We start from the raw sequence: 16,582 nt of genomic DNA, 5'->3' as shown, positions 1-16,582 counted from the left end.
TGCCTTCGCCCAAAGCTTCTTCGCTCGCCAAGCGTTAGTATTCGCTCCACGCTGAAGGACTTTCGCCTATCCGCCTGCGTGGTGGCCAGCGCTACACGCTAACGTGCCTTTGCGTTTTCCCTCTAGCGCCAAGCTTGGCCAGACCTCGTGGCTGTTGGGCAGCCCACGCTGGCTGAACAGCTGGGGCAGTTGGCTGGAGCTAGGCGACCAGCTCAAGAGGCTACCAGGAGCAAGGCGACCAGCTGAGAAGAGGAGGCCAACAGAAAAGGAAGCAGCCAGCAGCAGAAAGAGGCGACCAGCAGAAGGGCAGCCAGCAGGAGAGCACGACCAGCAGAAGGGGGAGAGGGAGGGACAAACACCTGCTCTGATACCAGTTGATGGGGAGAAACCTGTCAATTAGGGTTTAGAGTTCATTCATGGGAGACATACACAGAGAAGCAAGGGAGAGAGAGAGAGAGAGTTGTGGGGATAAGTCAACTCATGAAAAGCATGAGTGTGTGACTCCCCTATCACACATGTATATTGCACTAGTACACATAGTGCACTTAGTACATTAAAAGTACTAAGTGTACTATGTACTATAACTTATGGGCTTGTACACACTATAAGGGTGGGCATAACGCCTTTACCCCAACAATTTGTACCAAGAGACTTGAATATCGAAGTCCAAAAATGTCCTGTAAACTTTGGATCTCGATCCAAAACTACAGATTTTGGCAATCCATGAAGTTTGAAGATATACTGTATAAACAATACTGCAATATCTGAAGCTTGGGTTGCTTTCTTGCACGGGATGAAGTGTGTCATTTTAGAAAATCTATCAACCACCACAAGAATCTGTGTATTGCCTTTAGAAGAACGTGGCAATGAAGTGATAAAATCCATACTAACACTTTCCCGGCGTTCATTGGGAACTGGAAGTGGTTGAAGAAGACCAGTTGGAACTTGTCTGCTAGCTTTCATACGTTGGCATGAGAGACACGCTGTAACAAACTTAATAACATCTTGCTTCATTTGAGGCCAATAGTATGTAGCTGTCAAAAGACGAAGTCTTGTGGTGTGCAGCATAAGTGACCTCGTGATGTTCTTTCACCAATACTCTTCGAACATGAGTATCATGAGGTACACAAATACGGTCCTGATAATATAAGAAACCATCCACTATTGTATATGCTCCATAAATCTTTAAGTCAGAAGGAGTTGCATTCTGAGAATTGAGAATTCGAAATGCATTTCCAAAATCACGATCATTTGAATAACGGTCCTTGAAACTTTGAGGTATATCCATTTCAACTGTAGAAATAGCCAAGACCGAAGCTGACAGCATACGACTGAGGGCATCCGCAACCACATTGGTAAGACCAGGAACATACTCAATTGTCATATGAAAATTGGCTAAGAATTCGACCCAACGTGCTTGCCTAGCATTCATAACTGGCGGCGTGAAGATATATTTCAAAGAATGATGATTTGTTTTCGCCACTGAATCCGCACCAAGGAGATAATGTTTCCATGCACGATAGGCATGAACAATAGCTAAAAATTACTTGTCATATATCGGGTATCTTCCTTGAATTGCAGAGTGCTTATGACTGTCAAACGCAATAGCACGTCCTTGTTGCATTAAGACGGCACCAGTGGCAATATCAGAAGCATCCGTGTAAACATCAAAGGGAAGAGTAGGGTCTAGCATAGCCATGATAGGAGTTGTTGTCAAAGCTGTCTTTAAATTTGCAAAAGCTTCTATTGCGGCTTCAGTCCATTGGAATGCAGGAGTGGACTACAAAAGTTTAGTGAGAGGAGTAGCTATTTCGAAAAATCGATGAACCTTTGTGTGATAGAAGTTGGCAAGTCCCAGAAAAGAACGAACATCATGGATGTTTGTGGGAGTTGGCCAATTGACAATAACCTGTATTTTCTTTGGATCCACGGAAATTCCATCTGCTGAAACAACATGTCCAAGGTATTCCAAAGATGTCTTGAAGAATTCACTTTTGCTTGGATTAATATAAAGAGAATTGTCTCGAAGCACCTGGAAAACGATCTTAAGATGTGCCTTGTGTTCTTACATATTACGACTGAACACCAGGATGTCGTCAAGATAAATAATGACGAATTTGTCCAGAAAAGGACGAAAAAGATCATTCATCAGACTCATAAATGTTGTAGGGGCATTGGTTAACCCGAATGGCATGACCAGGTACTCTTAATGACCATATTTTGTGCAAAAAGCTGTCTTATATTCATCACCTTCGCGAATGCGAATTTGATGATATCCAGACTTGAGATCAATTTTGGAGAAGACCTTTGCATGGAGCAATTGATCAAACAATTCATCAATGCGTGGAAGAGGATACTTATTCTTGATAGTTAACTTATTAAGGGCACGATAGTCGATGCAAAGACACATAGACTTATCCTTCTTTTTCACCAAAAGCACTGGAGCTCCAAAAGGGCTTTTACTTGGTCGAAATTGTCCTTTCTCCAAAAGTTCAGTAAGTTGTCGCTGTATCTCCTGAGATTCCGTAAAAGAAACTCGATATGGAGCACGAGTAGGTGGAGCACTGCCAGGAAGAATATCAATAGCATGGTCGACTGGTCGATGAGGTGGGAGGACCGCAGGAAGCTCTTGAGGAAAAAGATCCAAGTATGGAGCAAAGAAAGGTTGCCTGAGATACATCATCTTTGTATCTATGTCCTCGGGAGGGTCGTTTGCTGAATAGACCATTAAAAGTGCTGAGGAACAACCACTCTTGCGGACCCACCGTTTCACTTGAAGAGCTGAAAGGGTTGGTGTAGAAGGTTAGTCTCTGATTCCTTCGAGAGCCACAAGCATATCATTTTGAGCAAATTGTATAGAATGGTTCCGGAAACTGATCAGGGGATCATATTGATACAACCATTCTTGACCAAGGATCATATCATAATGTGCCAAGTTCATGACTTGGAAATCCAATTTGTCTCACGATAGTGCTGAATTCGAAAGGAGAGGTGTTTGACAATGGTGTTACACGAAGATGTGGAACCATCGGCAAGCTCTACTTCATAAACAACATTACTTGGGGAAGTCCGAATCTTCAATCTCTGAGTCAAGGTGGTTCCCACAAAATTATGAGAACACCCACTGTCAATGAGCACCTGAATAGGGTGACTGGAAATAGAACCTTGAAGAACTAAAACCTGAGTAGACCGCTGAGGCAACGGTGAAGAGGCAGTTTGTGCTGTAGCAGTAGCGGTAATTACTGAAGCATGTGCAATAGCATGGTGATTAATTGCACGCTTTCCTTTGTCAGCAACTAGGGGTTTCTCCGCAGAAATGGGCGGTTTAGCATTAGAATTCTGTCGATGGGTTGGTCTTTTGGGGCACTCAAACCAACGATGAGGTCCATTACAAATTGTGCACAATCCTGTCTTTTGTTGATCCCGTCCAGAAGGAACAGTAGAAGGACGAGGATTGCGAGATTGGTCACGTCTTTGGTCCTGTCCACGATCTGAACTGCGTGGTTGGAAGGAGTGAGAACGTCGGAACCGAAAAGAGGACGATCCCTCTGATCGGCGAGGTTGTGGAGAATTATTCCATTGAGGATTAGGCCGGGAGGTAGAAGAGCAAGATGACTCTCTGCGACTGTCTCGGCTCATACGAGATCCATTGGCTTTCTGAAAGTCATTAGCTTGACCGGAAGAGGCCGAACTTCGAGAAGTAATGTCTGCAACACGCTCGGCATATCGTATGGCATCGGCAAGATCGACAGGGTTATATTTCTGAACATCGGCACGCAGTGTGGGGTTAAGCCATGAAGTTCGTCCGCTGGGGACAAAGAATCAATCTCCAGTATCAAGTTGGTGAACTGGGAGATATAGGAGGCCAAGGAACCAGTTTGGTCCAAATGGTGTAAGCGAGTATGGGCTTGGAAATCCGCATTGGCAGGTATGAACTGCTTACGGAGGACCCGCTCGAATTTTTCCCACGTTGTAACTTTTTTGCCAGAGTGCTGTCGTCGTTGCCACCATAATAAAGCAGTGTCTTTGAGGAGGGATACCGCAAAAGTCACCTTTTTGGAGTCAGAAAGAGTCATGGATTCAAAGTATAACTGCAGTTTGTAGAGCCATTGGTCTAAGATGCGCTTATTGTGTTGACCACCATAAGAGTCAGGGGGTTTAATTTCCAATTTCTTTGTTTTACTGGCTTGTAAAAGACGATAAAGAGTTTTAAGGTCGTCGCCTTCTACCTCGGAAGGAATGACGTCTTCGTCTGCTGGTACTGTTGCTGAAACATCTGCTGCTGGTACGGAACTTGTGTAGGAGTGGCGATCCGTGTGAAGGATGCCATAGACTCCTGGAGTTGTTGTTGGAAATGCTGTTGGAGTTGCTGCAAAGTTGACTGCCATTCCGGAGGGGCTGGTATGTCAACAGGTTCTGCCATGAGAGGAGATGTTGATGTAGAGGCTTCAGGGTGATGAGGCTCTGGGGGTTTTTGCTGTTGATGACGCCACTGGGCTCTAGTAAGAACCATCGGCTGGAGGGTGCGGCATCTGTAAATCCCGAGAGGAGAGGCTACGTACTGGTGAAGCGGCTATAGACCATCCAGTATAGTAAGGGCGATCCTCTGGGAGAGGGCTCGCACGAGAGTCTGCTACTGGAGAAGAAGGTACAGGAGTAGGGGCAGCTATTGGTGTCAAGGGTGTATACTCCGGTGTAGAGGGGCGCACCGTGAATGAAGATGGATGAATGTCCTCAGAATAGGTGCAATATTCATGAAAAATGATGCTACACTCGAGGAGGATAGCGCCCAGATAAGGATGACGCCTGAGCATAAAACAATAATGATCCAGATCCTGTGCAGAAGTACGAACACGGATCACCCACACGTCGAATTCTCGGAGGTGAGAAGTCGGTGTGGCTATCTGTATGCGGTAATGAGTGGGCTGGAAATAGGGGGGCACACTCACTGGAAACAGGGGCTGGGATTGGTGGAGAAACACGGGTAGGAGAGGGCACTATGGACTGAGAGGGTGTATCCTGTAAATAACTGAAGTTATAGGTTTCCTCTGCCATAAGCCGTCGGAGAAGAGGGTAGTGTGTGTCCACGTGATCCCGTAAAAAGGGTATTGGCCCCGGAGGAGTGGAGAGCCTGCAAAGGAATGAAATGGCGGGTTGCTGATATGTTAATACTCCACTTTATATGAAATGTGTATACCCAAGAAAATGGAAAAATCACACCTGAAGGAGGTTGCCATAATAAATAGTATTGCTGGAGAAGAAGCACCAAGCCGTCAAGCCGTGGAGAACACCATCATAGACCGCAGGAGCCTAGCAATGAAGAAGGCTTCTTTTGAGGTAGGGAGGCGGCAGCAAGTTGGCACGTAGAAGACCAAAACAGGCGCCATTTCGTAGGAACCCGTAAGATGAATATGTGGTTTAAAAAAAAAAAAAAATGCGCTGGTTGGCTGGCCGTTGGGCTCTCCCTTAAAAAAAAAAAAAATGCGCTGGTTGGGGGCTGGCCGTCGGGTTCCCCCCTTTTTTTTTTGTGTGCGCTGGTCGCTGGTGGGTTTCCTTGTGCTTCTTGCGCTGGTGGGTTGCCGTTCGCTGGCGGGTGGCCGTTGGGTGCTGGCAGCTGGCTGCTCACGTGGCTGGTGGAAGCCACGTGTATTAAAAGGCTTAAGTATAAGCCTTTAGTTATAAGGCTTTGTTTTTTTTTTTTTTTTTGAAATGTCACGTCAAAAAACGTGAACCGGTGCTTGTGAACAAGAAAGGTCGCACCCCTTGGCTGGGAGAACGATTCAGCCCGAAAGGATGCGCTCAAGACCTCTTGTAGAGGACAGGCAGCCTACAAGCACTTCGATGGAACCCTGGTGTGAGTCTCTGCTTCCCATCATTTTTTTTTTTGATGAAATTGGGGAAAAATGCTTAATCAAACAAAATTGGCAAAATTGGGTAAAATTAAATGGGGCATTCTCTCCTGCTCTTCCATTCAACACTTGCTACACCCAATTTTAGGGTTTGGGCGGGCTGATTTTAGGGTTAGGGTTTGGACTGATTTTAGGGTTAGGGTTAGGGTTTGGGCATCTCACAGGGCGGAAAAAAGTTTGCTCTGATACCATTGTAAAGCTTTTATAGCTTTATTAACATGATTAAGACTTAATTAACAAACATAAGACAAATGTTGATAGAAAGATTGAGATGTTTGTATTGAGACAGGGGCCTTTCTTAAATAGAGGCCGAAAGGGTACAAGTAAAGAGACACATCCCTGGGAAGGGGTGTGGCTCTTGAGTCAATGGTTATGTCCTTTGGACTTAGGGACGTGCCTTTTAATGAATAGACATGTCCTTTGATAGTGACCCATGTGTAAGGGTGTGACCCATGTGTAAGGGTGTGACCCTTCATAGGTGTCCTTTTAGTTAATAAGGGATTAAGGAGTAATTAAGGAGACTTTAAGAGAGTTGGTCACAATCGTGACAATAGGAACCTCAAAGCCCATTGAAACACTGCCCACATCACGGGGTTTTGCATGGATTGGCTTTTTAGGCCGTTGCCATGCTGATGCATCATCTTTCTCTACACTTTTGGCCTGAGTAGAAATAACCTGTGGGACTGCAGGCATCTTGCCTTTTCCTTTATCGCGAATTAGATCCCCAGAAGCAACCGGTTTGCCCATTTGCTGCTGCTGCTGCATTTGAGTTATTTCAGCCACTTTTGAGGATGTATGGCTGCAATTGGAGGTTGGAGGAGGGTCTGAGGGCAATCCGAGGCCATGTGTCCAAATTTTTTGCATGTAAAACAAGCACCTGCAAATGTTCCCCATTTCAACTCAAAAAACGCAGGACCCATGGTAAGGTCATCAATTTGCAGCATAATCGAGGGAGAAGTGGGTACATCCGCATCCCAGAGAATGCAAAACCTATTCCCATTGCCATTAGGCCTCGGAGGACAAATAACTTTTCCCAAACTGGTAGCAATCTGTGCTCGAGGCATTTGGGGAAATCCACAACCTCCACCACACTGGGCATTTATGACGTATCAAACTTTGATAATCCTTTGTATAGGTGACCACGGCAACACACGAGTCATTTGTGCCCCAAAGTACAATGGTGATTTTTCCAACAGCATTTGCTTAAAACGAGGCTCAGAACACAAAACCTCATAAAAGCCTCGTGCTGCAAGTAAATACCATCAACACCGCATACACCCAACTCTGAGTTCAACGACTGAGCAACATCATTTGCATTGGGCATTTTTCCCAGAAAAAACAAAATGACTGCATTCTCTGCAAAGCGCTCAACAGGGGATACAATATCTGGCAATGTAATCGACGCAGTGTGCTGAGGAAGTGGCTTATCCCATGCTCTGCGAATGTCAGCAAAACCCTCATGCATTGCATTATAGACTATCTGAGCATCAATAGTGTTAGGGCGACTGTCCTGCTGCATAACCTGTCGGCGTTTAGGTTCCATACTAGTTACTCCCACGCGCACACACAGTCATTGCTGTATACACACCGCTTGCTGCACACACGCGCATGTGCGCGCGCGCGCACACACACAGCTCGCAGCAGAAAGGGCAATTTCTCTCTCACACATCACACTCACACAGGGGTCGCGCTGATCAAGAGAGGGTCGCGGTCTACGTTGCAGAGATCCTGGCCGATGATGTGATGGCAAAAGCCCCAAACCAGGGCGATGAGTAGAAGCAAGAGGTCCCGGCTGAGCAGTCGAGGCCACAAACCCTAGACCAGGGCAAAACAGGGGGCAGCGAACTGGAGCAAGGAGTTGCGGGCTGCACAGTCCAGGGTCGCAAACCCTAGAGCAGGGTTTGAACAGGGTTGGCGATGGCGGGCGACAGTGAACGCGAGTTCTCTCTCTCCGACACTCAGTCGCCTCCAGCATCCACACACACACACACCTAGTAAGACGCACACACTCACATGTGTATATACACGCATACATTTCTTGTAGCTTGAGACACAATAATACAGTGCTTTGTTTTTCTGACATTTAAAGATGCCACTAGTTTGTGTAATAACTACATTCGTTGCATTGTGCTTGGTGATGTAGGTTGAGAAAGACTGAAATGGTACCGTGTTCTTTTATACCAGTGAAGGACATCATTGATTTATGTAAGATTGGACAACTTGATGAAGCACTTGAGGTTGTGACCCGTATGACTCAACAGGGCATGAGCATCCCCACTGATGCATTCATAAACCTATTGTTGAGATGCATCAATGACAGAAACCTGGCAGCGGGACGGGAAGTCCATGACCTTATCATTTCAAATGGGCTTGGTGCAGACCCCCTTTTGGGGAGCCACCTTATCCACATGTTTGTTTCATTTGACAGATTGTTTGAGGCAAACTTTGTGTTCAGCAGATTATTTCAGCCAGGTGTGTCCTTATGGAGTGCCATCATCTTGGCAAACGTCCACCTTGGACAGAATGAGCAAGCTGTCAACTTGTATTGTGAAATGCAGGAGTCGAACATCAGACCAAACGGGCAGATTTTTGTTACAATGCTGAAAGCATGTTCAAGCATAGAGATTATAGAGCAAGGAAAATGGGTTCACAACCACATAATTGAAAGGGGACTAGAGTCTAACCCATATGTTGGCTGCACACTTATTAATATGTATATGAAATGTGGAAGCCTTCCGGAGGCACACTGTGCCTTTGACACACTGCCCATAAAACCAGTCGAGACATGGAATGCACTTATTGCAGGCTATACTGATTGTGGAAGTGGTAATGAAGGTCTCAAACTTTTTCAGCAGATGCAACGGGAGGGTATAAAACCTAGTCGAGTTACTTTCATTTGCATCTTGAGAGCATGTTCTAGCACAGAGAATCTGCAACAGGGAAGGACAGTCCATGCCTTTCTCATTGAAAATGGGCTGGAGTTTGGCATCTATGTGGGCAACACACTCATAGATATGTATGTCAAGTGTGAGAGCCTGGAGGATGCACGAGCAGTGTTTGGCAGATCGTCCAGACTAGATGTTGTGACATGCAACACTTTAGTAGGAGGATATGCACAGCATGGATGCTTGCAGGAAGCCCTTTGCCTCTTGAAGCAAATGCAGGACACAGGTATTGAACTGGATCAGATCACTTTTGTTTGCATTTTGAAAGCATGCTGTAGCATAGAAACCCTCAAACAAGGCAGGCAGATCCATGCCAAGGTCATTGAAAGTGGGCTTGAGCTAGATGAACTCGTCGGTAACAGTCTTATTCATATGTACACATGCTGTGAGAGCCTTGAGGATGCTTGCATTCTGTTTGACAAATTTCCTGAGCGAAATATTGTCACGTGGAGTACCTTAATTGCAGGCTATGTTCAGAATGGCCATGGCCAAGAAGCTCTGGAACTCTTTGGCCAGATGGGACACCACGGCATTGAGCCAAACCAGGTGACGTTTATCAGCCTTCTAAAAGCATGCTCAAATATAACAGCATTAGAAAAGGGTAGGCTATATCATGCTGATGTGATTGAAGGTGGATTTGAGAGGGATGCCTATGTTGGCAATGCTCTGATTGATATGTATGGGAAATGTGGCAGCCTGGAAGATGCCAGCAGAACATTTCATAGACTGTCCACAAGAGATGTTGTAACATGGACTGCATTGATTGCAGGGTATTCCCAGCACGGTCGTGATCAGGAGGCTCTCTTACTTTTCGAGAAAATGCAGAACGAGGGTTTGAAGCCTAACCCTGTGACCTTTGCGTCCCTCCTGAAGGCATGTTCGGATAAAGAAGTCCTACATCGAGGCAGACAGATTCATGCCTGTAGTATTGAATCTGGGCTAGAGTTTGATGCATACGTGGGAAGCAACCTTATTGATATGTACTCTCAATGTTACTGTCTGCATGATGCACGCATGGTGTTTAACAGATTGCCTCAAAGAGGAGTTGTTGTGTGGAATACCCTGATGGCTGGCCATGCCCAACATGGAAAGTGTCTTGAAGCTGTACGATGCTATCAGCAAATGCAAGCGGAGGGGTTGGTGCACCCAGATGCTGTGACGTATGTTTGTGTCCTGAAAGCTTGTCTCAATACAGCAGCCTTAGAGCAGGGCAGATGGATCCATGCTCACATAATAGAAAGCAGTTTCTCATCTGACCCCTGTGTCGGTAGTGTCCTCATTGACATGTATGTGAAGTGTGGATGCCTTGAAGATGCTTGCAGGGTGTTTAACGGTTTGCCCAAACGGAACATTGTGACATGGAACACATTGATGGGAGGGTATGCTGAGGGTGGGCATGGTGGGAAGACCCTTAAACTCTTTTGGCATATGCAAGTAGAGGGTATGAAGCCCGATTCAGTGACCTTCCTTTGCACCATAAAAGCATGCTCTAGCATGGCAGCACTGCAACAGGGCCGGCTAATTCACACCCACAGCATTAAATGGGGACTTGACATAGATCTATCTGTTGGAAACACCCTCGTTGACATGTATGCTAGCTGTGGGAGCCTGAATGAAGCACATGCAGTGTTTGATGGTTTGCCCGTGCAAGACATTGTGAGCTGGAGTGCATTGATGGCAGGGTATGCACAGCACAGTGATTACTCGGGTGCCTTAAGATGTTACGAGGGTATGCAACAATCAGGCGTTAAACCAGATGAAGTAACATTTATTTGCCTTCTCTCTGCTTGTAGTCATGGGGGCTTAGTACATGAAGGCTGTCTACACTTTAAATCCATGAGAGAGAACTTGGGCCTACGACCCACGGTTGAGCATTATAACCCTGTGGTGGACCTTCTGGGCCGTGTGGGAGCCTTACACGAGGCTGAAGATCTATTGGAAACTGCCCCATTTCAAAAGAACATTGTGGGGTGGGCAACCTTACTGCATTCAAGCAGAAAGTACTCGAACCTGGATATTGGAAGACGATGTTTTGACCATCTGGTGGCAATAGATCATGCAAATGCTGCCAGTTATGTACTCATGTCAAATATATATACTCAAACTGGCCAATGGAGAGAGGCACAAAAGCTAGAGGACTTGAGAAAGCTTGCGAATGCATGGAAAAAGCCAGCTAAGGCTTTTATTGAGATTGGCAGTCAAATGCATGAGTTCATGGTTGGTGATAGAATGCACCAGCAAAGTGATGACATTTACACCAAATTGAAATCACTGAACACTCAATTGAGGGAAGAAGGTTATATGCCACATTTGGACTTGGTTTTGAACATTAGTCTGGACGAGGACAAGGAGACTGTCCTATGTGGGCATTCCGAAAAACTGGCCATAGCTTTTGGGCTAATAAGTACATCTCCGGGGACAACTCTCCGAGTAGCAAAAAACCTTAGGATGTGTGCTGACTGCCATGTTGCTGCCAAGCTCATTTCAAAGATTGAAATGCGGGATATTGTAGTAAAAGATGCATATTGTATACACCAGTTTCAAAAAGGGTTATGTTCTTGTAAAGAATAATGTTTGTAATTTAGAAGCCACGGGATCTCTTCAGTGAGGTGCTTCCAAAATTGGGAGGAGTCATTAGCCTTCTCCCTTCTCACAAGGGTAGGTATGATCCTTTTGGTCCCCTGGCTTTGCTGGGGAGAGTGAAGGGTTCTCAACTAGTATCCTTGGCTGCCTCTAAACATAAGAGCCAGGAGTCTCCTATGCAACAATGTCATTCATAACCTGAGCCAGGAGTCTCCTATACCCACACGCACGCTAGGATAAGGTGTTTTGCCTAGGCATAACTCACACACTTTCAAATGGAGGTATTCATGGGAGGGTGCTTTACTCCCATTTCCAGTGTGAACAAAAAAAAAAAGTGTTACAATTCGCTAACTACCTGGCATTTAAGCAGACTGTAGACATAGCTATATTTCAGTACAAAAAAGGTGACTCATCAGAAGATGAACTTAATCTGATGCAGATCAGTGAATATATCCATGTGATAGATAGCCTCCACAAACTAGTAATGGGAGAAGACCTGTTGACAAATAACCATCTCCACAACAACCAGTTGGTTATCCCACTCTTTCAAGTTGACCATCTTTTGCAGTAATTGAGCATCCCGTGCACATTGGTCTTCCATCAGCAGTGCACTTCTCCAGGGAGAATATGCTTGGACAGGCTCCTTACCATGAAACACAGATTCTCATAATTTAAATCCACTTCACCTCCTCTTTCATTTCCTTTCATGTGGCGTAGATAAGGTCCTTGCTGATATCTTGGCAATTTAAAACCTCCTTTACCATGACCCAGATAATTTCATAAAAAGGAAAGGATAATTTCATAAAAAGGAAAGGGTATTGGACAAATTGATCTACTTGGGATATATGGATGTAAATCATAAGCCTTAGGTCATTTGTGTCAGTCAAGGTGAGAGAATTCGTGAGGTTTCTCTCACGGATAGAAACCCCAAAGGTTAAAATCTTGCAATAGTTATGAAATGTGTCAGTCAAGGTGAGAGAATCCGTGAGGTTTGTGATGAGCCAAGGAGCTATATTCTTGGGCTACACTTGGGGAAGAATATGTGGAGGCTAGAATCATGGAGAGAATCATTGACTTTGATTAGCTATAAGCATGATAAGTCTTTGCTAATCCATCTTGTACTTGGCCTATTTAAGAGGCACACATCTAATGAAAATAATACTCCCATTCTCTCACTTATGATGTCATTAACTCTAATCAAGTTGCCTAGTCATTAATCCCATTGCTTAAGCATGTTAGAACTAATCCACTTTATAAGCCTCTTTAGCATTTATGTCTCTTCTCCAACACCCAAAATGGAGTCGTGATTGCTCCTTCTACAGCTAGACATTGCTCAAATCATTTCTTGGACTTGTTGCCTACTCAAAGGCGTCCAACCTAGGCGTCTCAAAGCATCAAACCGCCAATAGAAGAAGGCAAAAACGCGTCTGCATTTGGCGCTTTGTATGATTGTATGACTGTATGATTGTCGGAAGTTAGTTCGAAGTCGGAGTCGGAAGTGACAAGTCGACAAGTTGGAAGTCATCAGCAAGTTAGAAGTCGGGAGTCGGGAGTTGGAATCAAAGTCGGAAGTCGGAGTTGGGAATCAGAAGTGGGGAGTGAGAGTCAGAGTCAGAATTCGGAAGTCGGAGTCGAAAGTCAGAAGTAGGAGTCGGAAGTCTCCGTATACGTGTAAACCCTCGTATGCATGTGTCGGAATCCGAATCCAAAGTCGGAAGTCGGAACTAAGAGCCTTAGTCCACGGCCTGGCATCATGGGCTACAAGTGGGTGGCTGGTGGTTGTTTTAGTGCTTTAGTTAAGGGAAAATAAAACCCTAGGATGCCTCTTAGAAGCAAACGCATGCGCTGGCTATAGAGAGGCATCCTAGGTTTTTTTAAATGTTTGAATTTCTCTTTAGATTAGTCCCTCTCAGTGCTTTATTTGGGGGAAAATAAAATGCTAGGATGCTTCTCAGAAGCCAGCATAGAGACATCCTAGGGTTTTTTTTAATGTTTGAATTTCTCTTGTTCTTTGTAGCTTAAGCCCCCAAAAAAGGGTTTTGGACTATCCCAGAAGCTGGTCTTTGGGGTAGCCCAAAGCCCTTTTTTTTCACTTCATCAAGAAACTTAGGAGTAATAGACACTTAATCAAGAATGGGCATTAGAGTATTGATCTTGAATTTTGTAGCATGATTTGTTACACCATCTTTGAAATTAGATGCATGCATGATGGTTGGGGTGTTGGTCTTCATTGACCCCACGAGAGACTTGCCTTTACTTTGGCCTCTTGATATACTTGGGCAAAGTGAAAATTTGCATGCAGGGCCTTAAATATCCTGACATTGAGCGATTGAGGAGCTTATTTTTGACCATTTACATAGGTAGATACAAAGAGGCCTTTGATTGATTGTTGGGATGAGGCCTTCAAATTTCTTGAAATGTCTTTGTAGTACGCATCATTGTTAGAGGTTGGCAAGGAGAATAGAATAACCTTTCATAGGATACCATGATGTCTTGTTTTGCACAGGGCCTAGGAGAATAAAATAACCTTTCATATGATACCATGAGAATATATTAACAGAGACATATAGAAGGAGAGGAGAATACATAAATATAAGATTATATGATTGTATGTAGATATGATTGTCGGTCATCCTCTTCATCTTGTCGAAAATCTTACGTACTCTCTTAAGTTGGGTTATATGTGATTACTAATTGTGTGTGAATTGCATGGTTTCAGGTATATGTCACGATACAACCTATAGTCACAAAAAATGAGTTTGTCAAGTGACATGGAAGCAAGCGGCACCCAACATTAAGTGGTTAATGAATCACTAGAGAACATTCCTATCACTTCTCAAGTGTAAGAATACGTGGTGGAACTGAGTGATGCACTAGAGTTAACACAAAATGCTACTAATGCAACAAATAATGAAAGAGACGGAGACAAAGAGAAAGCAACTCTCATTCCTCGAGGGCTTGAAACACAGATGTAGCTGGGCCTTCTTCAAGACTCCTTGTCAAAGTTCTATGTTGAGAGAGAGAGAGAGAGAAATGAAATGATATATTAACGTCTCTAAGAGGCCATAATGGCCTATGAGACCAAAACTGAGAGTACATCTGAAGTTGGTGTCTCATCAAAGAGAACAACTAAATGAGACTATAAAGTACAATAAACTGATTGTCCTACAGTTATAAGAACAGAACTGTAAGACTCTGAGATTATATTGAGTATAAAATATTGGAAAATACTGAAAAATGTATATCAGGTAGATCCATGTATGTTGATCAATTGAAGTGTTGCCCTCTCCTTAGATCAAGTATCTCCGCCATGGGACTGTCTAGAATGGAGAGGTCATAGAAGCGAGGTAGGCACCTCCCCGATTCCGAGCAATAATGTCTCTGATCTGGTGATGGTGAGGATGTCGTGGTCGGGATCTTGGTGGGCGTGGCCGATGAGCACGACATAATATAACTGCTCTATGAGTGGTGACTCCCTGGGAGCATGGTCGGTGCCCTGATGGCCCAATGGAGGAGGTATCAGGAGGTGTGTGGGGGCTGGGTTGCTGGTGCCGAAGAAATCTGTCAGGGTCCTCTGTCTAGGTACATCATGGCTCGGCCTCTTGTCTGCCAAGAGGGTCTCCTTGTGTCTCCTGAGCTCAAGTAGAAACAATCCGAGGCATCTCTGATCCTCAAACTCCATGACCCTGCGTAATGGCCCAAAACCCTCTCGGAAGAGGCAGTGATATCTCCCTCGGATCTCATAAGAGACTACATCGGCAAATGTAGTGTTCCTATATCTCTACCTCTTGGTAGCATAGGTGACAAGTGCGGTCATCCAAGATCTGATGCACATATCGCCCTGTCTCAATCCGCAGCTGGTGTGATGAGGTCCGGATCTGTCCAATGGCACAACATATCCCATGTGATAGGTGTGCATCCATGTACGTCGGGCGGGTGATAAAATCATCTAGTGAGAGGTGTAGAAAATGGCTCTTGTAATGAGCCATTTTCGTGCCTAAGTGCTCAAGGGGGCTAGTCCATGTCCTCTCTGTGTCCACTCTGATGATATCCATCCTGATTACACGGTTTTGCTCTCAGCGGGTGAGATCAAAAAATGGACAATCCAGACTGTACTGAAAGGGTGGTAGTGCCTCTATCCGCAAACCATGTAGGTCAAACCATGATCTCATCTGAGCGTACCAGCAATGAGTATCTCCATCCTCTGCCAACTGTATGGATGAGGTCAATACCAATCGGGAGTACCTCTGCGTTGAGGGAGCTCCCATAGCCGTTGTAAAAAGATAACTACCTGGAACATGGCCTCGGTTACTACTGGTGGGGCAACTCAGCCCGAACAATCTCATGTGGTACTGCTGATTTGCTCCGAATCATGCGGGCAATCATCATAATCAGTGGTCTCTCCATTTGCCTCCATCCCTCATATGTCCCTCTGTGAGATCTGTGATGTATACTGGCCCCCCAAATTGGAGCTCCGTACAGGAGGGTTGGTGTGACAAGTGTATCAAATAGTCACAATTTGGTGCGTGGCTCCTGAAACTGTATGTGTGCACATTGCCTCTCAAGTGCCCCCAAGGCTGCATGCCCTCGAGCTAATCTAGCTACTGCTGCCTCCTCAGGGAGAAACACGGTCCTGTGAAAGTAACTCCCAAGTAGACATATGACCTGACGTACTCTACCAATTTCCCTCGGAAAGTGAACTGAGGCTCTAATCTCGTCACCCATTCCTGTGTGGTGTTAAACACCATAACCTTGGTTTTCCCAACAGGTTCACTGTCAGATCTCTATCCGCACAGAAAGCCTGTAATGCATTCAGGTGTCTCTGTAATCCCTCCGGAGAGTCTGAGATTAGAACAATATCATCAGCATATAACAAGATGGGTATCAACACCCTTGCCAGGCATGCCCCTGGGCCTCCCAATCTATCTACATAATCAAAGATCGTATCAATGTATAGTCCAAAGAGGGTGGGCGATAGCGGGTGTCCCTGCTTCACCCCTATCGTGCTGGTCACCCTATCAGATAGTCCGCCTGGAGCTCGGACTCTGCCTGTCACCACAGAGTCATACAAAGCATATATCCCCCACTATATATCCTTGGGTACCTCAATGTCATGCAATCTGTGCATAAGCCTGGCACGTGGTA

At 45.1% G+C, this 16,582-nt stretch overlaps 1 protein-coding gene across 7 annotated transcripts in view; it reads left to right on the top strand.

Annotated features, from left to right (window-relative positions):
- Positions 1 to 11,788, top strand: part of LOC147610800 (pentatricopeptide repeat-containing protein At2g27610-like) — a 79,860-nt gene extending 68,072 nt beyond the window's left edge. For 4 of the 7 annotated variants that reach the window (XM_086785366.1, XM_086785369.1, XM_086785368.1 and 1 more), the window contains one exon: positions 8,053 to 11,788. In XM_086785366.1, coding sequence (XP_086641492.1) covers positions 8,053 to 11,425 — 3,373 coding nt within the window. In that variant the 3' untranslated portion in view covers positions 11,426 to 11,788. The remainder of the gene's footprint in view (positions 1 to 8,052) is intronic. The other 3 variants (XM_086785370.1, XM_086785371.1, XM_086785372.1) reach the window with 1 other exon arrangement.
- The last annotated feature ends 4,794 nt before the right edge of the window (positions 11,789 to 16,582 follow it).

The sequence above is a fragment of the Cibotium barometz genome, chromosome 48 (assembly GCF_041138505.1).
Source record: "Cibotium barometz isolate CiBa-2024 chromosome 48, ASM4113850v1, whole genome shotgun sequence".
Lineage (NCBI taxonomy): Eukaryota > Viridiplantae > Streptophyta > Polypodiopsida > Cyatheales > Cibotiaceae > Cibotium > Cibotium barometz.
The sequence above is the reverse complement of the archived record's forward strand: the minus strand, read 5'-3'. Positions and strand labels throughout refer to the sequence as shown.